Source organism: Microchirus variegatus (genome assembly GCF_963457635.1).
Source record: "Microchirus variegatus genome assembly, chromosome: 22".
Lineage (NCBI taxonomy): Eukaryota > Metazoa > Chordata > Actinopteri > Pleuronectiformes > Soleidae > Microchirus > Microchirus variegatus.
In genome coordinates this window covers 8,165,639-8,192,508 of record NC_139823.1, presented here as the reverse complement: position 1 = coordinate 8,192,508, position 26,870 = coordinate 8,165,639, and the positions used below count along the sequence as shown (strand labels likewise).

At 32.3% G+C, this 26,870-nt stretch overlaps 1 protein-coding gene across 1 annotated transcript in view; it reads left to right on the top strand.

Annotated features, from left to right (window-relative positions):
* The window catches only part of LOC310942978 (WD repeat, SAM and U-box domain-containing protein 1), a gene marked incomplete at both ends in the record, with an annotated part of 49,918 nt that extends 24,023 nt beyond the window's left edge, over positions 1–25,895 (top strand). Inside the window, 2 exons of the mRNA XM_083908452.1 lie at positions 25,519–25,653; positions 25,744–25,895. Of these exons, the coding sequence (XP_083764578.1) occupies positions 25,519–25,653; positions 25,744–25,895 (287 nt within the window). The remainder of the gene's footprint in view (positions 1–25,518; positions 25,654–25,743) is intronic.
* Positions 25,896–26,870: the final 975 nt, after the last annotated feature.

Genomic DNA, 26,870 nt, shown 5'->3' with positions numbered 1-26,870 from the left:
TTGAGGTCGACGACATAGTATAGTATGACGTTTTGGTGGCATTTTGGGCTAAAAAGAAATTCTGAAAAAATTATCAGATTTTGGACGACATAGTATAGAATGACGTTTTTGTCAAATTTTGGACCAACATTATTTATTCATAAAAATGGTCAGATTTTGGACGAAATAGTGTAGTATGACATTGAGGTCTACCACATAGTATAGTATGACGTTTTGGTCACATTTTGGGCAAAAAAAGAAAATTCAAAAAAAATTCTGAATTTGGACGACACAGTATAGTATGTCCTTTTTGTCAAATTTTGGACCAAAACTTTTTTTTTCATAAAAATGGTCAGATTTTGGACGAAATAGTGTAGTATGACATTGAGGTCGACGACATAGTATAGTATGACGTTTTGGTCACATTTTGGGCAAAAAAAGAAAATTCAAAAAAAATTCTGAATTTGGACGACACAGTATAGTGTGTCCTTTTTGTCAAATTTTGAACCAACATTTTTTATTCATAAAATGGTCAGATTTTGGACGAAATGGTGTAGTATGACATTGAGGTCGACGACGTAGTATAGTATGACGTTTTGGTCACATTTTGGGCTAAAAAAAAATTCTAAAAAATTATCAGATTTTGGACGACATAGTATTGTATGACGTTTTTGTCAAATTTTGGACCAACATTATTTATTCATAAAAATGGTCAGATTTTGGACGAAATAGTGTAGTATGACATTGAGGTCTACCACATAGTATAGTATGACGTTTTGGTCACATTTTGGGCAAAAAAAGAAAATTCAAAAAAAATTCTGAATTTGGACGACACAGTATAGTATGTCCTTTTTGTCAAATTTTGGACCACAACCTTTTTTTTCAAAAAAAAGATCAGATTTTGGACGAAATAGTGTAGTATGACATTGAGGTCGACGACATAGTATAGTATGACGTTTTGGTCACATTTTGGGCTAAAAAAAAAAACATTCCGATTTTGGACGACATAGTATAGTATGACGTTTTTTGTCAAATTTTGGACCAAAAATTATTTTCCAAAAAGATGGTCAGATTTTGGACGAAATAGTGTAGTATGACATTGAGGTCGACGACATAGTATAGTATGACGTTTTGGTGGCATTTTGGGCAAAAAAAAAATTCTAAAAAATTATCAGATTTTGGACGACATAGTATTGTATGACGTTTTTGTCAAATTTTGGACCAACATTATTTATTCATAAAAATGGTCAGATTTTGGACGAAATAGTGTAGTATGACATTGAGGTCGACGACATAGTATAGTATGACGTTTTGGTGGCATTTTGGGCAAAAAAAAAATTCTAAAAAATTATCAGATTTTGGACGACATAGTATAGTATGACGTTTTTGTCAAATTTTGGACCAACATTATTTATTCATAAAAATGGTCAGATTTTGGACAAAATAGTGTAGTATGACATTGAGGTCGACCACATAGTATAGTATAACGTTTTGGTCACATTTTGGGCTAAAAAAAAATATATTCCGATTTTGGACGACATAGTATATAGTATGACGTTTTTGTCAAATTTTGGGCTAAAAAAAAATATATTCCGATTTTGGACGACATAGTATATAGTATGACGTTTTTGTCAAATTTTGGACCAACATTATTTATTCATAAAAATGGTCAGATTTTGGACGAAATAGTGTAGTATGACATTGAGGTCGACGACATAGTATAGTATGACGTTTTGGTGGCATTTTGGGCAAAAAAAAAATTCTAAAAAATTATCAGATTTTGGACGACATAGTATAGTATGACGTTTTTGTCAAATTTTGGACCAACATTATTTATTCATAAAAATGGTCAGATTTTGGACAAAATAGTGTAGTATGACATTGAGGTCGACCACATAGTATAGTATAACGTTTTGGTCACATTTTGGGCTAAAAAAAAATATATTCCGATTTTGGACGACATAGTATATAGTATGACGTTTTTGTCAAATTTTGGACCAAAAATTATTTTCCAAAAAGATGGTCAGATTTTGGACGAAATAGTGTAGTATGACATTGAGGTCGATGACATAGGTATAGTATGACGTTTTGGTCACATTTTGGGCAAAAAAAGAAAATTCAAAAAAAATTCTGAATTTGGACGACACAGTATAGTATGTCCTTTTTGTCAAATTTTGGACCACAACCTTTTTTTTCAAAAAAAAGATCAGATTTTGGACGAAATAGTGTAGTATGACGTTTTTGTCAAATTTTGGACCAAAAATTATTTTCCAAAAAGATGGTCAGATTTTGGACGAAATAGTGTAGTATGACATTGAGGTCGACGACATAGTATAGTATGACGTTTTGGTGGCATTTTGGGCAAAAAAAAAATTCTAAAAAATTATCAGATTTTGGACGACATAGTATAGTATGACGTTTTTGTCAAATTTTTGACCAACATTATTTATTCATAAAAATGGTCAGATTTTGGACGAAATAGTGTAGTATGACATTGAGGTCGACGACATAGTATAGTATGACGTTTTGGTCACATTTTGGGCAAAAAAAGAAAATTCAAAAAAAATTCTGAATTTGGACGACACAGTATAGTATGTCCTTTTTGTCAAATTTTGGACCAAAACTTTTTTTTTTCAAAAAAATGGTCAGATTTTGGACGAAATAGTGTAGTATGACATTGAGGTCGACGACATAGTATAGTATGACGTTTTGGTCACATTTTGGGCTAAAAAAAAAAAATTCCGATTTTGGACGACATAGTATAGTATGACGTTTTTTGTCAAATTTTGGACCAAAAATTATTTTCCAAGAAGATGGTCAGATTTTGGACGAAATAGTGTAGTATGACATTGAGGTCGACGACATAGTATAGTATGACGTTTTGGTGGCATTTTGGCCAAAAAAAAAATTCTAAAAAATTATCAGATTTTGGACGACATAGTATAGTATGACGTTTTTGTCAAATTTTGGACCAACATTATTTATTCATAAAAATGGTCAGATTTTGGACAAAATAGTGTAGTATGACATTGAGGTCGACCACATAGTATAGTATGACGTTTTGGTCACATTTTGGGCAAAAAAAGAAAATTCAAAAAAAATTCTGAATTTGGATGACACAGTATAGTATGTCCTTTTTGTCAAATTTTGGACCAAAACTTTTTTTTTCAAAAAAATGGTCAGATTTTGGACGAAATAGTGTAGTATGACATTGAGGTCGACGACATAGTATAGTATGACGTTTTGGTCACATTTTGGGCTAAAAAAAAAAATATTCCGATTTTGGACGACATAGTATAGTATGACGTTTTTGTCAAATTTTGGACCAAAAATTATTTTCCAAAAAGATGGTCAGATTTTGGACGAAATAGTGTAGTATGACATTGAGGTCGACGACATAGTATAGTATGACGTTTTGGTGGCATTTTGGGCAAAAAAAAAATTCTAAAAAATTATCAGATTTTGGACGACATAGTATAGTATGACGTTTTTGTCAAATTTTGGACCAACATTATTTATTCATAAAAATGGTCAGATTTTGGACAAAATAGTGTAGTATGACATTGAGGTCGACCACATAGTATAGTATAACGTTTTGGTCACATTTTGGGCTAAAAAAATATATATTCCGATTTTGGACGACATAGTATATAGTATGACGTTTTTGTCAAATTTTGGACCAAAAATTATTTTCCAAAAAGATGTTCAGATTTTGGACGAAATAGTGTAGTATGACATTGAGGTCGACGACATAGTATAGTATGACGTTTTGGTGGCATTTTGGGCAAAAAAAAAATTCTAAAAAATTATCAGATTTTGGACGACATAGTATAGTATGACGTTTCTGTCAAATTTTGGACCAACATTATTTATTCATAAAAATGGTCAGATTTTGGACGAAATAGTGTAGTATGACATTGAGGTCGACGACATAGTATAGTATGACGTTTTGGTCACATTTTGGGCAAAAAAAGAAAATTCAAAAAAAATTCTGAATTTGGACGACACAGTATAGTATGTCCTTTTTGTCAAATTTTGGACCAACATCATTCATTCATAAAAATGGTCAGATTTTGGACAAAATAGTGTAGTATGGCATTGAGGTCGACCACATAGTATAGTATGACGTTTTGGTCACATTTTGGGCTAAAAAAAAAAATATACCGATTTTGGACGACATAGTATAGTATGACGTTTTTTGTCAAATTTTGGACCAAAAAATATTTTCCAAAAAGATGGTCAGATTTTGGACGAAATAGTGTAGTATGACATTGAGGTCGACGACATAGTATAGTATGACGTTTTGGTGGCATTTTGGGCTAAAAAGAAATTCTAAAAAATTATCAGATTTTGGACGACATAGTATAGTATGACGTTTTTGTCAAATTTTGGACCAACATTATTTATTCAAAAAAATATTCCGATTTTGGACGACATAGTATAGTATGACGTTTTTGTCAAATTTTGGACCAAAAATTATTTTCCAAAAAGATGGTCAGATTTTGGACGAAATAGTGTAGTATGACATTGAGGTCTACCACATAGTATAGTATGACGTTTTGGTCACATTTTGGGCAAAAAAAGAAAATTCAAAAAAAATTCTGAATTTGGACGACACAGTATAGTATGTCCTTTTTGTCAAATTTTGGACCAAAACTTTTTTTTTCATAAAAATGGTCAGATTTTGGACGAAATAGTGTAGTATGACATTGAGGTCGACGACATAGTATAGTATGACGTTTTGGTCACATTTTGGGCAAAAAAAGAAAATTCATAAAAAATTCTGAATTTGGACGACACAGTATAGTATGTCATTTTTGTCAAATTTTGAACCAACATTTTTTATTCATAAAATGGTCAGATTTTGGACGAAATAGTGTAGTATGACATTGAGGTCGACGACATAGTATAGTATGACGTTTTGGTGGCATTTTGGGCTAAAAAAAATTCTAAAAAATTATCAGATTTTGGACGACATAGTATAGTATGACGTTTTTGTCAAATTTTGGACCAACATTATTTATTCATAAAAATGGTCAGATTTTGTGATTAAATAGTGTAGTATGACATTGAGGTCGACTACATAGTATAGTATGACGTTTTGGTCACATTTTGGGCTAAAAAAAAAAATATTCCGATTTTGGACGACATAGTATAGTATGACGTTTTTGTCAAATTTTGGACCAAAAATTATTTTCCAAAAAGATGGTCAGATTTTGGACGAAATAGTGTAGTATGACATTGAGGTCGACGACATAGTATAGTATGACGTTTTGGTGGCATTTTGGGCTAAAAAAAAATTCTAAAAAATTATCAGATTTTGGACGACATAGTATAGTATGACGTTTTTGGCAAATTTTGGACCAACATTATTTATTCATAAAAATGGTCAGATTTTGGACGAAATAGTGTAGTATGACATTGAGGTCGACGACATAGTATAGTATGACGTTTTGGTCACATTTTGGGCTAAAAAAAAAATATTACGATTTTGGACGACATAGTATAGTATGACGTTTTTCGTCAAATTTTGAACCAAAAATTATTTTCCAAAAAGATGGTCAGATTTTGGACGAAATAGTGTAGTATGACATTGAGGTCGATGACATAGGTATAGTATGACGTTTTGGTGGAATTTTTGGGCTAAAAAAAAATTCTAAAAAATTTTCAGATTTTGGACGACATAGTATAGTATGTCTTTTTTGTCAAATTTTGGACCAAAACTTTTTTTTTCAAAAAAATGGTCAGATTTTGGACGAAATAGTGTAGTATGACATTGAGGTCGACAACATGTATAGTATGACGTTTTGGTGGCATTTTGGGCTAAAAAAAAATTCAAAAAAATTATCAGATTTTGGACGACATAGTATAGTATGACGTTTTTGTCAAATTTTGAACCAACATTTTTTATTCATAAAATGGTCAGATTTTGGACGAAATGGTATAGTATGAAGTTTTGGTCACATTTTGGGCTAAAAAAAAAAATATTCCGATTTTGGACGACATAGTATAGTATGACGTTTTTGTCAAATTTTGGACCAAAAATTATTTTCCAAAAAGATGGTCAAATTTTGGACCAAAAATTATTTTCCAAAAAGATGGTCAGATTTTGGACGAAATAGTGTAGTATGACATTGAGGTCGATGACATAGGTATAGTATGACGTTTTGGTGGCATTTTGGGCTAAAAAAAAATTCTAAAAAATTATCAGATTTTGGACAACATAGTATAGTATGACGTTTTTGTCAAATTTTGGACCAAAAATTATTTTCCAAAAAGATGGTCAGATTTTGGACGAAATAGTGTAGTATGACATTGAGGTCGACGACATAGTATAGTATGACGTTTTGGTGGCATTTTGGGCTAAAAAAAAATTCAAAAAAATTATCAGATTTTGGACGACATAGTGTAGTATGACGTTTTTGTCAAATTTTGGACCAACATTATTTATTCATAAAAATTGTCAGATTTTGGACGAAATAGTGTAGTATGACATTGAGGTCTACCACATAGTATAGTATGACGTTTTGGTCACATTTTGGGCAAAAAAAGAAAATTAAAAAAAAATTCTGAATTTGGACGACACAGTATAGTATGTCTTTTTTGTCAAATTTTGGACCAAAACTTTTTTTTTCAAAAAAATGGTCAGATTTTGGACGAAATAGTGTAGTATGACATTGAGGTCGACAACATGTATAGTATGACGTTTTGGTGGCATTTTGGGCTAAAAAAAAATTCTAAAAAATTTTCAGATTTTGGACGACATAGTATAGTATGACGTTTTTGTCAAATTTTGAACCAACATTTTTTATTCATAAAATGGTCAGATTTTGGACGAAATGGTATAGTATGACGTTTTGGTCACATTTTGGGCTAAAAAAAAAAATATTCCGATTTTGGACGACATAGTATAGTATGACGTTTTTGTCAAATTTTGGACCAAAAATTATTTTCCAAAAAGATGGTCAGATTTTGGACGAAATAGTGTAGTATGACATTGAGGTCGACGACATAGTATAGTATGACGTTTTGGTGGCATTTTGGGCTAAAAAAAAATTCTAAAAAATTATCAGATTTTGGACGACATAGTATAGTATGACGTTTTTGGCAAATTTTGGACCAACATTATTTATTCATAAAAATGGTCAGATTTTGGACGAAATAGTGTAGTATGACATTGAGGTCGACGACATAGTATAGTATGACGTTTTGGTCACATTTTGGGCTAAAAAAAAAATATTACGATTTTGGACGACATAGTATAGTATGACGTTTTCGTCAAATTTTGAACCAAAAATTATTTTCCAAAAAGATGGTCAGATTTTGGACGAAATAGTGTAGTATGACATTGAGGTCGATGACATAGGTATAGTATGACGTTTTGGTGGAATTTTTGGGCTAAAAAAAAATTCTAAAAAATTTTCAGATTTTGGACGACATAGTATAGTATGACGTTTTTGTCAAATTTTGGACCAAAAATTATTTTCCAAAAAGATGGTCAGAATTTGGACTAAATAGTGTAGTATGACATTGAGGTTGATGACATAGGTATAGTATGACGTTTTGGTGGAATTTTGGGCTAAAAAAAAATTCTAAAAAATTATCAGATTTTGGACGACATAGTATAGTATGACGTTTTTGTCAAATTTTGGACCAAAAATTATTTTCCAAAAAGATGGTCAGATTTTGGACGAAATAGTGTAGTATGACATTGAGGTCGACGACATAGTATAGTATGACGTTTTGGTGGCATTTTGGGCTAAAAAGAAATTCTGAAAAAATTATCAGATTTTGGACGACATAGTATAGAATGACGTTTTTGTCAAATTTTGGACCAACATTATTTATTCATAAAAATGGTCAGATTTTGGACGAAATAGTGTAGTATGACATTGAGGTCTACCACATAGTATAGTATGACGTTTTGGTCACATTTTGGGCTAAAAAAAAAAACATTCCGATTTTGGACGACATAGTATAGTATGACGTTTTTTGTCAAATTTTGGACCAAAAATTATTTTCCAAAAAGATGGTCAGATTTTGGACGAAATAGTGTAGTATGACATTGAGGTCGACTACATAGTATAGTATGACGTTTTGGTCACATTTTGGGCTAAAAAAAAAAATATTCCGATTTTGGACGACATAGTATAGTATGACGTTTTTGTCAAATTTTGGACCAAAAATTATTTTCCAAAAAGATGGTCAGATTTTGGACGAAATAGTGTAGTATGACATTGAGGTCGACGACATAGTATAGTATGACGTTTTGGTGGCATTTTGGGCAAAAAAAAAATTCTAAAAAATTATCAGATTTTGGACGACATAGTATAGTATGACGTTTTTGTCAAATTTTGGACCAACATTATTTATTCATAAAAATGGTCAGATTTTGGACGAAATAGTGTAGTATGACATTGAGGTCAACGACATAGTATAGTATGACGTTTTGGTCACATTTTGGGCAAAAAAAGAAAATTCAAAAAAAATTCTGAATTTGGACGACACAGTATAGTATGTCCTTTTTGTCAAATTTTGGACCAAAACTTTTTTTTTTCAAAAAAATGGTCAGATTTTGGACGAAATAGTGTAGTATGACATTGAGGTCGACGACATAGTATAGTATGACGTTTTGGTCACATTTTGGGCTAAAAAAAAAATATTACGATTTTGGACGACATAGTATAGTATGACGTTTTCGTCAAATTTTGAACCAAAAATTATTTTCCAAAAAGATGGTCAGATTTTGGACGAAATAGTGTAGTATGACATTGAGGTCGATAACATAGGTATAGTATGACGTTTTGGTGGAATTTTTGGGCTAAAAAAAAATTCTAAAAAATTTTCAGATTTTGGACGACATAGTATAGTATGACGTTTTTGTCAAATTTTGGACCAAAAATTATTTTCCAAAAAGATGGTCAGAATTTGGACTAAATAGTGTAGTATGACATTGAGGTTGATGACATAGGTATAGTATGACGTTTTGGTGGAATTTTGGGCTAAAAAAAAATTCTAAAAAATTATCAGATTTTGGACGACATAGTATAGTATGACGTTTTTGTCAAATTTTGTACCAAAAATTATTTTCCAAAAAGATGGTCAGATTTTGGACGAAATAGTGTAGTATGACATTGAGGTCGACGACATAGTATAGTATGACGTTTTGGTGGCATTTTGGGCTAAAAAGAAATTCTGAAAAAATTATCAGATTTTGGACGACATAGTATAGAATGACGTTTTTGTCAAATTTTGGACCAACATTATTTATTCATAAAAATGGTCAGATTTTGGACGAAATAGTGTAGTATGACATTGAGGTCTACCACATAGTATAGTATGACGTTTTGGTCACATTTTGGGCAAAAAAAGAAAATTCAAAAAAAATTCTGAATTTGGACGACACAGTATAGTATGTCCTTTTTGTCAAATTTTGGACCAAAACTTTTTTTTTCATAAAAATGGTCAGATTTTGGACGAAATAGTGTAGTATGACATTGAGGTCGACGACATAGTATAGTATGACGTTTTGGTCACATTTTGGGCAAAAAAAGAAAATTCAAAAAAAATTCTGAATTTGGACGACACAGTATAGTGTGTCCTTTTTGTCAAATTTTGAACCAACATTTTTTATTCATAAAATGGTCAGATTTTGGACGAAATGGTGTAGTATGACATTGAGGTCGACGACGTAGTATAGTATGACGTTTTGGTCACATTTTGGGCTAAAAAAAAATTCTAAAAAATTATCAGATTTTGGACGACATAGTATTGTATGACGTTTTTGTCAAATTTTGGACCAACATTATTTATTCATAAAAATGGTCAGATTTTGGACGAAATAGTGTAGTATGACATTGAGGTCTACCACATAGTATAGTATGACGTTTTGGTCACATTTTGGGCAAAAAAAGAAAATTCAAAAAAAATTCTGAATTTGGACGACACAGTATAGTATGTCCTTTTTGTCAAATTTTGGACCACAACCTTTTTTTTCAAAAAAAAGATCAGATTTTGGACGAAATAGTGTAGTATGACATTGAGGTCGACGACATAGTATAGTATGACGTTTTGGTCACATTTTGGGCTAAAAAAAAAAACATTCCGATTTTGGACGACATAGTATAGTATGACGTTTTTTGTCAAATTTTGGACCAAAAATTATTTTCCAAAAAGATGGTCAGATTTTGGACGAAATAGTGTAGTATGACATTGAGGTCGACGACATAGTATAGTATGACGTTTTGGTGGCATTTTGGGCAAAAAAAAAATTCTAAAAAATTATCAGATTTTGGACGACATAGTATTGTATGACGTTTTTGTCAAATTTTGGACCAACATTATTTATTCATAAAAATGGTCAGATTTTGGACGAAATAGTGTAGTATGACATTGAGGTCGACGACATAGTATAGTATGACGTTTTGGTGGCATTTTGGGCAAAAAAAAAATTCTAAAAAATTATCAGATTTTGGACGACATAGTATAGTATGACGTTTTTGTCAAATTTTGGACCAACATTATTTATTCATAAAAATGGTCAGATTTTGGACAAAATAGTGTAGTATGACATTGAGGTCGACCACATAGTATAGTATAACGTTTTGGTCACATTTTGGGCTAAAAAAAAATATATTCCGATTTTGGACGACATAGTATATAGTATGACGTTTTTGTCAAATTTTGGGCTAAAAAAAAATATATTCCGATTTTGGACGACATAGTATATAGTATGACGTTTTTGTCAAATTTTGGACCAACATTATTTATTCATAAAAATGGTCAGATTTTGGACGAAATAGTGTAGTATGACATTGAGGTCGACGACATAGTATAGTATGACGTTTTGGTGGCATTTTGGGCAAAAAAAAAATTCTAAAAAATTATCAGATTTTGGACGACATAGTATAGTATGACGTTTTTGTCAAATTTTGGACCAACATTATTTATTCATAAAAATGGTCAGATTTTGGACAAAATAGTGTAGTATGACATTGAGGTCGACCACATAGTATAGTATAACGTTTTGGTCACATTTTGGGCTAAAAAAAAATATATTCCGATTTTGGACGACATAGTATATAGTATGACGTTTTTGTCAAATTTTGGACCAAAAATTATTTTCCAAAAAGATGGTCAGATTTTGGACGAAATAGTGTAGTATGACATTGAGGTCGATGACATAGGTATAGTATGACGTTTTGGTCACATTTTGGGCAAAAAAAGAAAATTCAAAAAAAATTCTGAATTTGGACGACACAGTATAGTATGTCCTTTTTGTCAAATTTTGGACCACAACCTTTTTTTTCAAAAAAAAGATCAGATTTTGGACGAAATAGTGTAGTATGACGTTTTTGTCAAATTTTGGACCAAAAATTATTTTCCAAAAAGATGGTCAGATTTTGGACGAAATAGTGTAGTATGACATTGAGGTCGACGACATAGTATAGTATGACGTTTTGGTGGCATTTTGGGCAAAAAAAAAATTCTAAAAAATTATCAGATTTTGGACGACATAGTATAGTATGACGTTTTTGTCAAATTTTTGACCAACATTATTTATTCATAAAAATGGTCAGATTTTGGACGAAATAGTGTAGTATGACATTGAGGTCGACGACATAGTATAGTATGACGTTTTGGTCACATTTTGGGCAAAAAAAGAAAATTCAAAAAAAATTCTGAATTTGGACGACACAGTATAGTATGTCCTTTTTGTCAAATTTTGGACCAAAACTTTTTTTTTTCAAAAAAATGGTCAGATTTTGGACGAAATAGTGTAGTATGACATTGAGGTCGACGACATAGTATAGTATGACGTTTTGGTCACATTTTGGGCTAAAAAAAAAAAATTCCGATTTTGGACGACATAGTATAGTATGACGTTTTTTGTCAAATTTTGGACCAAAAATTATTTTCCAAGAAGATGGTCAGATTTTGGACGAAATAGTGTAGTATGACATTGAGGTCGACGACATAGTATAGTATGACGTTTTGGTGGCATTTTGGCCAAAAAAAAAATTCTAAAAAATTATCAGATTTTGGACGACATAGTATAGTATGACGTTTTTGTCAAATTTTGGACCAACATTATTTATTCATAAAAATGGTCAGATTTTGGACAAAATAGTGTAGTATGACATTGAGGTCGACCACATAGTATAGTATGACGTTTTGGTCACATTTTGGGCAAAAAAAGAAAATTCAAAAAAAATTCTGAATTTGGATGACACAGTATAGTATGTCCTTTTTGTCAAATTTTGGACCAAAACTTTTTTTTTCAAAAAAATGGTCAGATTTTGGACGAAATAGTGTAGTATGACATTGAGGTCGACGACATAGTATAGTATGACGTTTTGGTCACATTTTGGGCTAAAAAAAAAAATATTCCGATTTTGGACGACATAGTATAGTATGACGTTTTTGTCAAATTTTGGACCAAAAATTATTTTCCAAAAAGATGGTCAGATTTTGGACGAAATAGTGTAGTATGACATTGAGGTCGACGACATAGTATAGTATGACGTTTTGGTGGCATTTTGGGCAAAAAAAAAATTCTAAAAAATTATCAGATTTTGGACGACATAGTATAGTATGACGTTTTTGTCAAATTTTGGACCAACATTATTTATTCATAAAAATGGTCAGATTTTGGACAAAATAGTGTAGTATGACATTGAGGTCGACCACATAGTATAGTATAACGTTTTGGTCACATTTTGGGCTAAAAAAAAATATATTCCGATTTTGGACGACATAGTATATAGTATGACGTTTTTGTCAAATTTTGGACCAAAAATTATTTTCCAAAAAGATGGTCAGATTTTGGACGAAATAGTGTAGTATGACATTGAGGTCGATGACATAGGTATAGTATGACGTTTTGGTCACATTTTGGGCAAAAAAAGAAAATTCAAAAAAAATTCTGAATTTGGACGACACAGTATAGTATGTCCTTTTTGTCAAATTTTGGACCACAACCTTTTTTTTCAAAAAAAAGATCAGATTTTGGACGAAATAGTGTAGTATGACGTTTTTGTCAAATTTTGGACCAAAAATTATTTTCCAAAAAGATGGTCAGATTTTGGACGAAATAGTGTAGTATGACATTGAGGTCGACGACATAGTATAGTATGACGTTTTGGTGGCATTTTGGGCAAAAAAAAAATTCTAAAAAATTATCAGATTTTGGACGACATAGTATAGTATGACGTTTTTGTCAAATTTTGGACCAACATTATTTATTCATAAAAATGGTCAGATTTTGGACAAAATAGTGTAGTATGACATTGAGGTCGACCACATAGTATAGTATGACGTTTTGGTCACATTTTGGGCAAAAAAAGAAAATTCAAAAAAAATTCTGAATTTGGACGACACAGTATAGTATGTCCTTTTTGTCAAATTTTGGACCAAAACTTTTTTTTTCAAAAAAATGGTCAGATTTTGGACGAAATAGTGTAGTATGACATTGAGGTCGACGACATAGTATAGTATGACGTTTTGGTCACATTTTGGGCTAAAAAAAAAAATATTCCGATTTTGGACGACATAGTATAGTATGACGTTTTTTGTCAAATTTTGGACCAAAAATTATTTTCCAAAAAGATGGTCAGATTTTGGACGAAATAGTGTAGTATGACATTGAGGTCGACGACATAGTATAGTATGACGTTTTGGTGGCATTTTGGGCAAAAAAAAAATTCTAAAAAATTATCAGATTTTGGACGACATAGTATAGTATGACGTTTTTGTCAAATTTTGGACCAACATTATTTATTCATAAAAATGGTCAGATTTTGGACAAAATAGTGTAGTATGACATTGAGGTCGACCACATAGTATAGTATAACGTTTTGGTCACATTTTGGGCTAAAAAAAAATATATTCCGATTTTGGACGACATAGTATATAGTATGACGTTTTTGTCAAATTTTGGACCAAAAATTATTTTCCAAAAAGATGGTCAGATTTTGGACGAAATAGTGTAGTATGACATTGAGGTCGACGACATAGTATAGTATGACGTTTTGGTGGCATTTTGGGCAAAAAAAAAATTCTAAAAAATTATCAGATTTTGGACGACATAGTATAGTATGACGTTTTTGTCAAATTTTGGACCAACATCATTCATTCATAAAAATGGTCAGATTTTGGACAAAATAGTGTAGTATGACATTGAGGTCGACCACATAGTATAGTATGACGTTTTGGTCACATTTTGGGCTAAAAAAAAATATATTCCGATTTTGGACGACATAGTATAGTATGACGTTTTTGTCAAATTTTGGACCAAAAATTATTTTCCAAAAAGATGGACAGATTTTGGACGAAATAGTGTAGTATGACATTGAGGTCGACGACATAGGTATAGTATGACGTTTTGGTGGCATTTTGGGCTAAAAAAAAATTCTAAAAAATTATCAGATTTTGGACAACATAGTATAGTATGACGTTTTTGTCAAATTTTGGACCAAAAATTATTTTCCAAAAAGATGGTCAGATTTTGGACGAAATAGTGTAGTATGACATTGAGGTCGACGACATAGTATAGTATGACGTTTTGGTGGCATTTTGGGCTAAAAAAAAATTCTAAAAAATTATCAGATTTTGGACGACATAGTATAGTATGACGTTTTTGTCAAATTTTGGACCAACATTATTTATCCATAAAAATGGTCAGATTTTGGACGAAATAGTGTAGTATGACATTGAGGTCTACCACATAGTATAGTATGACGTTTTGGTCACATTTTGGGCAAAAAAAGAAAATTTAAAAAAAATTCTGAATTTGGACGACACAGTATAGTATGTCCTTTTTGTCAAATTTTGGACCAAAACTTTTTTTTTCAAAAAAATGGTCAGATTTTGGACGAAATAGTGTAGTATGACATTGAGGTCGACAACATGTATAGTATGACGTTTTGGTGGCATTTTGGGCTAAAAAAAAATTCAAAAAAATTATCAGATTTTGGACGACATAGTATAGTATGACGTTTTTGTCAAATTTTGAACCAACATTTTTTATTCATAAAATGGTCAGATTTTGGACGAAATGGTAAAGTATGACGTTTTGGTCACATTTTGGGCTAAAAAAAAAAATATTCCGATTTTGGACGACATAGTATAGTATGACGTTTTTGTCAAATTTTGGACCAAAAATTATTTTCCAAAAAGATGGTCAGATTTTGGACGAAATAGTGTAGTATGACATTGAGGTCGACGACATAGTATAGTATGACGTTTTGGTGGCATTTTGGGCAAAAAAAAAATTCAAAAAAATTATCAGATTTTGGACGACATAGTATAGTATGACGTTTTTGTCAAATTTTGGACCAACATCATTCATTCATAAAAATGGTCAGATTTTGGACAAAATAGTGTAGTATGACATTGAGGTCGACCACATAGTATAGTATGACGTTTTGGTCACATTTTGGGCTAAAAAAAAATATATTCCGATTTTGGACGACATAGTATAGTATGACGTTTTTGTCAAATTTTGGACCAAAAATTATTTTCCAAAAAGATGGACAGATTTTGGACGAAATAGTGTAGTATGACATTGAGGTCGACGACATAGGTATAGTATGACGTTTTGGTGGCATTTTGGGCTAAAAAAAAATTCTAAAAAATTATCAGATTTTGGACAACATAGTATAGTATGACGTTTTTGTCAAATTTTGGACTAAAAATTATTTTCCAAAAAGATGGTCAGATTTTGGACGAAATAGTGTAGTATGACATTGAGGTCGACGACATAGTATAGTATGACGTTTTGGTGGCATTTTGGGCTAAAAAAAAATTCTAAAAAATTATCAGATTTTGGACGACATAGTATAGTATGACGTTTTTGTCAAATTTTGGACCAACATTATTTATCCATAAAAATGGTCAGATTTTGGACGAAATAGTGTAGTATGACATTGAGGTCTACCACATAGTATAGTATGACGTTTTGGTCACATTTTGGGCAAAAAAAGAAAATTAAAAAAAAATTCTGAATTTGGACGACACAGTATAGTATGTCCTTTTTGTCAAATTTTGGACCAAAACTTTTTTTTTCAAAAAAATGGTCAGATTTTGGACGAAATAGTGTAGTATGACATTGAGGTCGACAACATGTATAGTATGACGTTTTGGTGGCATTTTGGGCTAAAAAAAAATTCAAAAAAATTATCAGATTTTGGACGACATAGTATAGTATGACGTTTTTGTCAAATTTTGAACCAACATTTTTTATTCATAAAATGGTCAGATTTTGGACGAAATGGTAAAGTATGACGTTTTGGTCACATTTTGGGCTAAAAAAAAAAATATTCCGATTTTGGACGACATAGTATAGTATGACGTTTTTGTCAAATTTTGGACCAAAAATTATTTTCCAAAAAGATGGTCAGATTTTGGACGAAATAGTGTAGTATGACATTGAGGTCGACGACATAGTATAGTATGACGTTTTGGTGGCATTTTGGGCTAAAAAAAAATTCTAAAAAATTATCAGATTTTGGACGACATAGTATAGTATGACGTTTTTGGCAAATTTTGGACCAACATTATTTATTCATAAAAATGGTCAGATTTTGGACGAAATAGTGTAGTATGACATTGAGGTCGACCACATAGTATAGTATGACGTTTTGGTCACATTTTGGGCAAAAAAAGAAAATTAAAAAAAAATTATGAATTTGGACGACACAGTATAGTATGTCCTTTTTGTCAAATTTTGGACCAAAACTTTTTTTTTCAAAAAAATGGTCAGATTTTGGACGAAATAGTGTAGTTTGACATTGAGGTCGACGACATAGTATAGTATGACGTTTTGGTGGCATTTTGGGCTAAAAAGAAATTCAAAAAATTATCAGATTTTGGACGACATAGTATAGTATGACGTTTTCGTCAAATTTTGAACCAACATTTTTTATTCATAAAAATGGTCAGATTTTGAACGAAATAGTGTAGTATGACATTAAGGTCGACGACATTGCATAGTATGACGTTTTGGTCACATTTTGGGCAAAAAAAGAAAATTCAAAAAAAATTCTGAATTTGGACGACACAGTATAGTATGTCCTTTTTGTCAAATTTTGAACCAACATTTTTTATTCATAAAATGGTCAGATTTTGGACGAAATAGTGTAGTATGACATTGAGGTCGACGACATAGTATAGTATGACGTTTTGGTGGCATTTTGGGCTAAAAAAAAATTCTAAAAAATTATCAGATTTTGGACGACATAGTATTGTATGACGTTTTTGTCAAATTTTGGACCAACATTATTTATTCATAAAAATGGTTAGATTTTGGACGAAATAGTGTAGTATGACATTGATGTCTACCACATAGTATAGTATGACGTTTTGGTCACATTTTGGGCAAAAAAAGAAAATTCAAAAAAAATTCTGAATTTGGACGACACAGTATAGTATGTCCTTTTTGTCAAATTTTGGACCAAAACTTTTTTTTTCAAAAAAATGGTCAGATTTTGGACGAAATAGTGTAGTATGACATTGAGGTCGACGACATAGTATAGTATGACGTTTTGGTCACATTTTGGGCTAAAAAAAAAAAATTCCGATTTTGGACGACATAGTATAGTATGACGTTTTTGTCAAATTTTGGACCAAAAATTATTTTCCAAAAAGATGGTCAGATTTTGGACGAAATAGTGTAGTATGACATTGAGGTCGACGACATAGTATATTATGACGTTTTGGTCACATTTTGGGCTAAAAAAAAAAAATTCCGATTTTGGACGACATAGTATAGTATGACGTTTTTGTAAAATTTTGGACCAAAAATTATTTTCCAAAAAGATGGTCAGATTTTGGACGAAATAGTGTAGTATGACATTGACGTCGACGACATAGTATAGTATGACGTTTTGGTGGCATTTTGGGCAAAAAAAAAATTCTAAAAAATTCTGAATTTGGACGACACAGTATAGTATGTCCTTTTTGTCAAATTTTGGACCAAAACTTTTTTTTTCAAAAAAATGGTCAGATTTTGGACGAAATAGTGTAGTATGACATTGAGGTCGACGACATAGTATAGTATGACGTTTTGGTCACATTTTGGGCTAAAAAAAAAAATATTCCGATTTTGGACGACATAGTATAGTATGACGTTTTTGTCAAATTTTGGACCAAAAATTATTTTCCAAAAAGATGGTCAGATTTTGGACGAAATAGTGTAGTATGACATTGAGGTCGACGACATAGTATAGTATGACGTTTTGGTGGCATTTTGGGCAAAAAAAAAATTCAAAAAAATTCTGAATTTGGACGATACAGTATAGTATGTCCTTTTTGTCAAATTTTGGACCAAAACTTTTTTTTTCAAAAAAATGGTCAGATTTTGGACGAAATAGTGTAGTATGACATTGAGGTCGACGACATAGTATAGTATGACGTTTTGGTCACATTTTGGGCTAAAAAAAAAATATTCCGATTTTGGACGACATAGTATAGTATGACGTTTTTGTCAAATTTTGGACCAAAAATTATTTTCCAAAAAGATGGTCAGATTTTGGACGAAATAGTGTAGTATGACATTGAGGTCGACGACATAGTATAGTATGACGTTTTGGTGGCATTTTGGGCAAAAAAAAAATTCTAAAAAATTCTGAATTTGGACGACACAGTATAGTATGTCCTTTTTGTCAAATTTTGGACCAAAACTTTTTTTTTCAAAAAAATGGTCAGATTTTGGACGAAATAGTGTAGTATGACATTGAGGTCGACGACATAGTATAGTATGACGTTTTGGTCACATTTTGGGCTAAAAAAAAAAATATTCCGATTTTGGACGACATAGTATAGTATGACGTTTTTGTCAAATTTTGGACCAAAAATTATTTTCCAAAAAGATGGTCAGATTTTGGACGAAATAGTGTAGTATGACATTGAGGTCGACGACATAGTATAGTATGACGTTTTGGTGGCATTTTGGGCAAAAAAAAAATTCTAAAAAATTATCAGATTTTGGACGACATAGTATAGTATGACGTTTTTGTCAAATTTTGGACCAACATTATTTATTCATAAAAATGGTCAGATTTTGGACAAAATAGTGTAGTATGACATTGAGGTCGACCACATAGTATAGTATGACGTTTTGGTCACATTTTGGGCAAAAAAAGAAAATTCAAAAAAAATTCTGAATTTGGACGACACAGTATAGTATGTCCTTTTTGTCAAATTTTGGACCAAAACTCTTTTTTTTCAAAAAAATGGTCACATTTTGGACGAAATAGTGTAGTATGACATTGAGGTCGACGACATAGTATAGTATGACGTTTTGGTCACATTTTGGGCTAAAAAAAAAATATTCCGATTTTGGACGACATAGTATAGTATGACGTTTTTGTCAAATTTTGGACCAAAAATTATTTTCCAAAAAGATGGTCAGATTTTGGACGAAATAGTGTAGTATGACATTGAGGTCGATGACATAGGTATAGTATGACGTTTTGGTGGAATTTTGGGCTAAAAAAAAATTCTAAAAATTTTTAAGATTTTGGACGACATAGTATAGTATGACGTTTTTGTCAAATTTTGGACCAAAAATTATTTTCCAAAAAGATTGTCAGATTTTGGACGAAATAGTGTAGTATGACATTGAGGTCGACGACATAGTATAGTATGACGTTTTGGTGGCATTTTGGGCTAAAAAAAAATTCAAAAAAATTATCAGATTTTGGACGACATAGTATAGTATGACGTTTTTGTCAAATTTTGGACCAACATTATTTATTCATAAAAATGGTCAGATTTTGGACGAAATAGTGTAGTATGACATTGAGGTCTACCACATAGTATAGTATGACGTTTTGGTCACATTTTGGGCAAAAAAAGAAAATTCAAAAAAAATTCTGAATTTGGACGACACAGTATAGTATGTCCTTTTTGTCAAATTTTGGACCAAAACTTTTTTTTTCAAAAAAAAGATCAGATTTTGGACGAAATAGTGTAGTATGACATTGAGGTCGACGACATAGTATAGTATGACGTTTTGGTGGCATTTTGGGCAAAAAAAAAATTCTAAAAAATTATCAGATTTTGGACGACATAGTATAGTATGACGTTTTTGTCAAATTTTGGACCAACATTATTTATTCATAAAAATGGTCAGATTTTGGACAAAATAGTGTAGTATGACATTGAGGTCGACTACATAGTATAGTATGACGTTTTGGTCACATTTTGGGCTAAAAAAAAAATATTCCGATTTTGGACGACATAGTATAGTATGACGTTTTGGTCACATTTTGGGCAAAAAAAGAAAATTCAAAAAAAAATTCAGAATTTGGACGACACAGTATAGTATGTCCTTTTTGTCAAATTTTGAACCAACATTTTTTATTCATAAAATGGTCAGATTTTGGACGAAATAGTGTAGTATGACATTGAGGTCGACGACATAGTATAGTATGACGTTTTGGTGGCATTTTGGGCTAAAAAAAAATTCTAAAAAATTATCAGTTTTTGGAACGACATAGTATTGTATGACGTGTTTGTCAAATTTTGGACCAACATTATTTATTCATAAAAATGGTTAGATTTTGGACGAAATAGTGTAGTATGACATTGAGGTCTACCACATAGTATAGTATGACGTTTTGGTCACATTTTGGGCAAAAAAAGAAAATTCAAAAAAAATTCTGAATTTGGACGACACAGTATAGTATGTCCTTTTTGTCAAATTTTGGACCAAAACTTTTTTTTTCAAAAAAATGGTCAGATTTTGGACGAAATAGTGTAGTATGACATTGAGGTCGACGACATAGTATAGTATGACGTTTTGGTCACATTTTGGGCTAAAAAAAAAAATATTCCGATTTTGGACGACATAGTATAGTATGACGTTTTTGTCAAATTTTGAACCAACATTTTTTATTCATAAAATGGTCAGATTTTGGATGAAATAGTGTAGTATGACATTGAGGTCAACGACATAGTATAGTATGACGTTTTTGTCACATTTTGGACCAAAAATTATTTTCCAAAAAGATGGTCAGATTTTGGACGAAATAGTGTAGTATGACATTGAGGTCGACGACAGTATAGTATGACGTTTTGGTGGCATTTTGGGCTAAAAAAAAATTCTAAAAAATTATCAGATTTTGGACGACATAGTATAGTATGACGTTTTTGTCAAATTTTGGACCAACATTATTTATTCATAAAAATTGTCAGATTTTTGACGAAATAGTGAAAAAAAGAAATTTCAAAAAAAATTCTGAATTTGGACGTCACAGTATAGTATGTCCTTTTCGTCAAATTTTGGACCAAAACTTTTTTTTTCAAAAAAGTGGTCAGATTTTGGACGAAATAGTGTAGTATGACATTGAGGTCGACGACATAGTATAGTATGATGTTTTGGTCACATTTTGGGCTAAAAAAAAAAATATTCCGATTTTGGACGACATAGTATATTATGACGTTTTTGTCAAATTTTGGACCAAAAATTATTTTCCAAAAAGATGGTCAGATTTTGGACGAAATAGTGTAGTATGACATTGAGATCAACGACATAGTATAGTATGACGTTTTGGTGGCATTTTGGGCTAAAAAAAAATTCAAAAAAATTATCAGATTTTGGACGACATAGTATAGTATGACGTTTTTGTCAAATTTTGAACCAACATTTTTTATTCATAAAAATGGTCAGATTTTGGACGAAATAGTGTAGTATGACATTGAGGTCTACCACATAGTATAGTATGACGTTTTGGTCACATTTTGGGCTAAAAAAAAAAATATTCCGATTTTGGACGACATAGTATAGTATGACGTTTTTGTCAAATTTTGGACCAAAAATTATTTTCCAAAAAGATGGTCAGATTTTGGACAAAATAGTGTAGTATGACATTGAGGTCGACGACATAGTATAGTATGACGTTTTGGTGGCATTTTGGGCTAAAAAAAAATTCTAAAAAATTATCAGATTTTGGACGACATAGTATAGTATGACGTTTTTGTCAAATTTTGGACCAAAAATTATTTTCCAAAAAGGTGGTCAGATTTCGGACGAAATAGTGTAGTATGACATTGAGGTCGATCACATGGTATGGTATGACGTTTTGGTCACATTTTGGGCTAAAAAAAAATTATCAGATTTTGGACGACATAGTATAGTATGACATTTTGTCAAATTTTGTACCAAAACTTTTTTTTTCAAAAAAATTGTCAGATTTTGGACGCAATAGTGTGGTATGACATTGAGGTCGATCACATGGTATAGTATGACGTTTTGGTCACATTTTGGGCTTAAAAAAGAAAAAATTCAAAACAATTATCAGATTTTGGAGACATAGTTAATTAACATAATTTCGGACCAAATTTTTTTTTTTTCAAAAAGTTGTCACTTTTCAGACATCATAGTGTATGTAGTATGACGTTCTACATAGTATAGTATGACATTTTGTCAAATTTTGGACCAAAAAAATGTTCTTAAAAAAAATTGTCAGATTTTGGACGACATAGTATAGTATGACGTTTTTGTCAAATTTTGGACCAACATTTTTTTAGTTTTTTTTAAAAAGGTCAGATTTTGGACGAAATAGTGTAGTATGACATCGAGGTCAACGACATAGTATAGTATGACGTGTTGGTCACAGTTCGGGCTAAAAAAAAATATTTCAACAAAATTATCAGAGTTTGGACGACATAGTATTGTATGTCGTTTTTGTCAAATTTTGGACCAAACTTTTTTTTCCCAAAAACATTGTCAAATTTTTGACGAAATACTAGAGTATGACTTTTGTCAAATTTTTGTCTTAGGTTAGGTTGACATTTTTTAACTTCATATATATATATAATTAAGTAAAGTAAGTCTGTGGTCCACAGCCAAACAGTTTCTGTGAAAATCAAATTTGGAACAAACAAAACGACTCATGTAAATATGTATGAGGTGCACACGTTGTCACAAACTCATTATCTAGTTAAAATAACAAACTCAGTGGGTTGTATTTCGTGTCCTTGGTTAAGTGCTTTCAAGTTAATATAATCAGTGCTGGTAGTTTTTAGTGAAGTGCTGTGTTGGATTTCTTATTTCCATACAGCTTAGAGTGTATCAAACAGTTTATGTGCTGCAGTGTAAATGCAAAGAGAAGCTGCTCTTTTTGTTTTAATTACAGCTGCTTTGGTTCGACTGTCATCACGCAAGAAGTGTCATCGTGTCCTGACTTTAATCACAGTTAAAAACGCCTTTTGTTTGCTGTAAACACGCTTTAAAGAAAACAATAATGAAGTCCACTTCCCTTGCAATCTGCTCAGAAATGCAAAGCATGTTTTAAAGAATGACCATCGCTGTTCCGTGTCTATTTGTGACCACAGGGGGAGGAGAGTGGAAACAGCAGATAACCTTATTTCCCGTCTCTTTTTTCCGCCCTTCTCTGTTATTCATTCAGCTATCACTTTCCTCGCATGCTGTTTGTGCAAGCGTTCGCATGTGCATAGACACACCATTAATTACACATACAGCACGCACACACACACACATACATATACACGGTAAATCAGATTCCGACGCAGTTAACTTCATGAAATATTCATGAGTCTCTCAGTGAGAGGATGAGGAGGAGGAGGAGGGGGAAAAAATCCTCTTGGATATAATTCAGAGTTTCTCTTTGGAGACGGACACGGTGCATCTTCAAATTATCAATCTAAATGTAAAGTGGACTCTAATACTAATAGCCCGTGCTGCCATAAAGGAATCTTACAAACCTATAGAACTGTACGGTGCAGTTCTGCTCCACCCCGAGAGTCATTTGCTGAATTAATTAGAGCCTTTAATGGCTCTGGCGTGTTTGACTGAGTGAAGAGATTTTTGTTTGAGCAGTCGTTTTCCCCTCGAGACCCAAACTATTTGTGATTGTGAAAGCAGGCCTCCCTGCTGCATCTGCTTGTTTTTACTTTCAGCATGAATACAGCATGTCAGGGTGCAAAGTTCACGGCCTTTGAGATGCGCTCCAAATGTTACTCTGCCTTTTATCTCTCGTTCCTGCTGTTTGATCAAGTGCAAAATGAAGACCCAACATTACACAACAGTCACATATGTGCTGTGGTGATCTCTTCAGTCTGTGTCCCACAAATGGACCTCATTTCTGCACAAAATGGTGGCCTTTATAGACATCAAAACATTTGCGAGAGTGAATAATTCCATGCAAAATCTAGCCAGACATTTCCCCCCCAGATGTGTTAGATTACATCTCGTTTTACAACTGTAACCCATCGCTCATCTCTCTTTGGTCTTCATTTCTTCGGTCATAACTCTGACATAAAAAATGTCTTATTACTTTAATCAGCACATATGAACCACTGACTTCTCTCACTGCAGCTCAAACACAATTACCCTGCACTTGACATTCGGTCACGCGAACTCTACGCACTTTATGTCGGATTTAAGTGGAACCAACTTCTGGAACTTTTCATGGGCCCTTCATGGTGTTTTCAGCCGTATGCAGCCGTCATGCTTTACTAACACTGTGTAGCTGTCGTGCTTTAGCCGCCTTGTCTCTATTAGTCATGACGTAAAATGCATCACTTTGTGTGCAGCACAGGAAACATGAAAAGAGAACACTGACAAACACAGAGCGAGTCATGTGGAGCTGACGTGCTTTAACAGCTTTGTGTGAACTCATTTCACTATGATTTGACTGTGGGAGACTTTTGTTTGAAGCTTTACAACTCAAAAGTTGTGTGTGTGTGTGTGTGTGTATACACACGTTATGTGTGTGTGTGTGTGTCTGTGTGTGTGTATGTGAATGTGTACATGCATATGTTTATATGAACATATGTGTGTATATACATGTTTGTGTGTATATATGTGTGTATATATCATATGTATATATATGTGTGTGTGTGTGTGTATATGTATACATTTATACATATATCCGTTATATACACAAATATGTACATATAAGTGTATATGTTTATATACGTGTGTATATATATGTGTGTATAATATACACGTGTGTGTGTGTATATATATATAAGTATATGTTTGCATATGTGTGTATATATATCTGTATATACATAAATATATGTATATATGTGTATATACATAAATATATGTGTATATATATGTGTATATACATAAATATATGTATATATGTGTATATATATATATATATATAAACACGTACTTGAACGACAAAGCTGTGTAAACTTGGTTGTTTGTGTGTTGCTACAGTTTGTGTGTGTTGTGAAGCCGTCAGTGCACAGTGAGTGTGTTTGGCTCTTTGTCTCTCAGAGACAGATTGAGCAGAGAAAAAGTCCATTTGTATTCCTCCTTTGTTTTATCTGGAGAGAGCAGAGAAAACCAGAGCGAGTCAGTCTGTCAAGTGTTTCACTGAAGAACACTGAAGGTTTGTGTCCCAGTGGAATTACATTATCACAGCGTGCTGCTCACTTGCTTTATATGAAATACCAATCAGGTAAATGTATGCAGACACTTTCGCTCCAATAAAGTGTTATAAGGATTTGCAGCGTGTGTGTGAACAGAATACTGAACACCCTGTGTTGGTTTCTCAGAGTCTGTGGGCCTCCGCGGTCGTCTCCTGAGGAAAATCGAGGCCTTGAAGGCAGAGCAGAGCGACTCAGAGGCTCCGGATGAGTTTCTGTGTCCAATCACAAGAGAGCTGATGAAGGATCCAGTCATTGCTGCAGGTAAAACGAAGAAAAACATGTTGTTTTTTTCCCCTCTATATACATCATTATGTCTGCATATTTAAAGCGTTTAAATGTGTGTCTACACAGACGGTTATTCCTACGAGCGAGAATCCATCGAGAGCTGGATCGGCGGCAAGAACAGAACCAGTCCCATGACGAATCTGCTCCTGCAGACAACACTGCTCACCCCCAACAGATCGCTGAAGATGGCGATAGCGCGATGGAAGTCGACCCTGTAAGCAGCAGCAGCAGCAGCAGCTACTGATTTTAGGTTGTCTGTCAGAATCCACTGAACAGGTACTTCTTTCTACTTACTATTATAGGGGTGGGAATCACAGGGTGCCTCACGATAAGCAATACACCACAATATCTGTCTAACTGAAGAAAACAAAATGTCTGTGAAAAGTTAAAAGTGCAGGTTTTTCTCTATTTATTCACAACGTAGAGAATAAAGTGCATAAAGTCTATGTATTGAATGTGGATGGAGATAACGTGGTTCTCCACCATTATCCCGCTGTAAACTGAGGAGACATGAAGTAGTGACGCGCAACAAGTTAAACTGACAGGAACTGTTTACCTTAGAACGCCTTAATTTATTGATTAAAATATCGATATCGACCTGGTATATTGATTATTGTATTGCACCAGGATGGACGATGATTTATCACCAAATGGATATTTTGACCCATCCCTAATTATTACAATTAAGTAATCACTACAGTAGAAGGTTCAGTTCAGGGTTGACAAAATGACCTTAAAAAAAAACTTTTGTGTATAGTAATGTTTTTGTTAGCTCTTGTACATAATTCCAGTTTATTAAGAAAATAGAATAACTGGCAGATTTATGCCAAATCTTATGAGAACATAACAAAGTCAGCTAATTCAACGCAACGATCGACATCTAATCACTTCATCCTCGAGTCCAAATGAACATTTGTGCCAAATTTGAAAGGAATCCCTTTATAAATTGTTAAGCTATCGCATTTATGATGGCATATAATGATAATACCACATGTAAACACAGTGACTGCTGTTCAGACTAAACTTTCATAAACTCACTTGTGAAATAAAAGATACATGAACATTTTAATTATGACCCTTCTTGCACTAGTAAGTTTTTTTTCAAACGTACAACAAGGAGTAAACACACTGTACCTCACTTTTAAAACAACTTAATGAGCACCTGCAGAACGTACAAAGCTCTGCCTCACAGT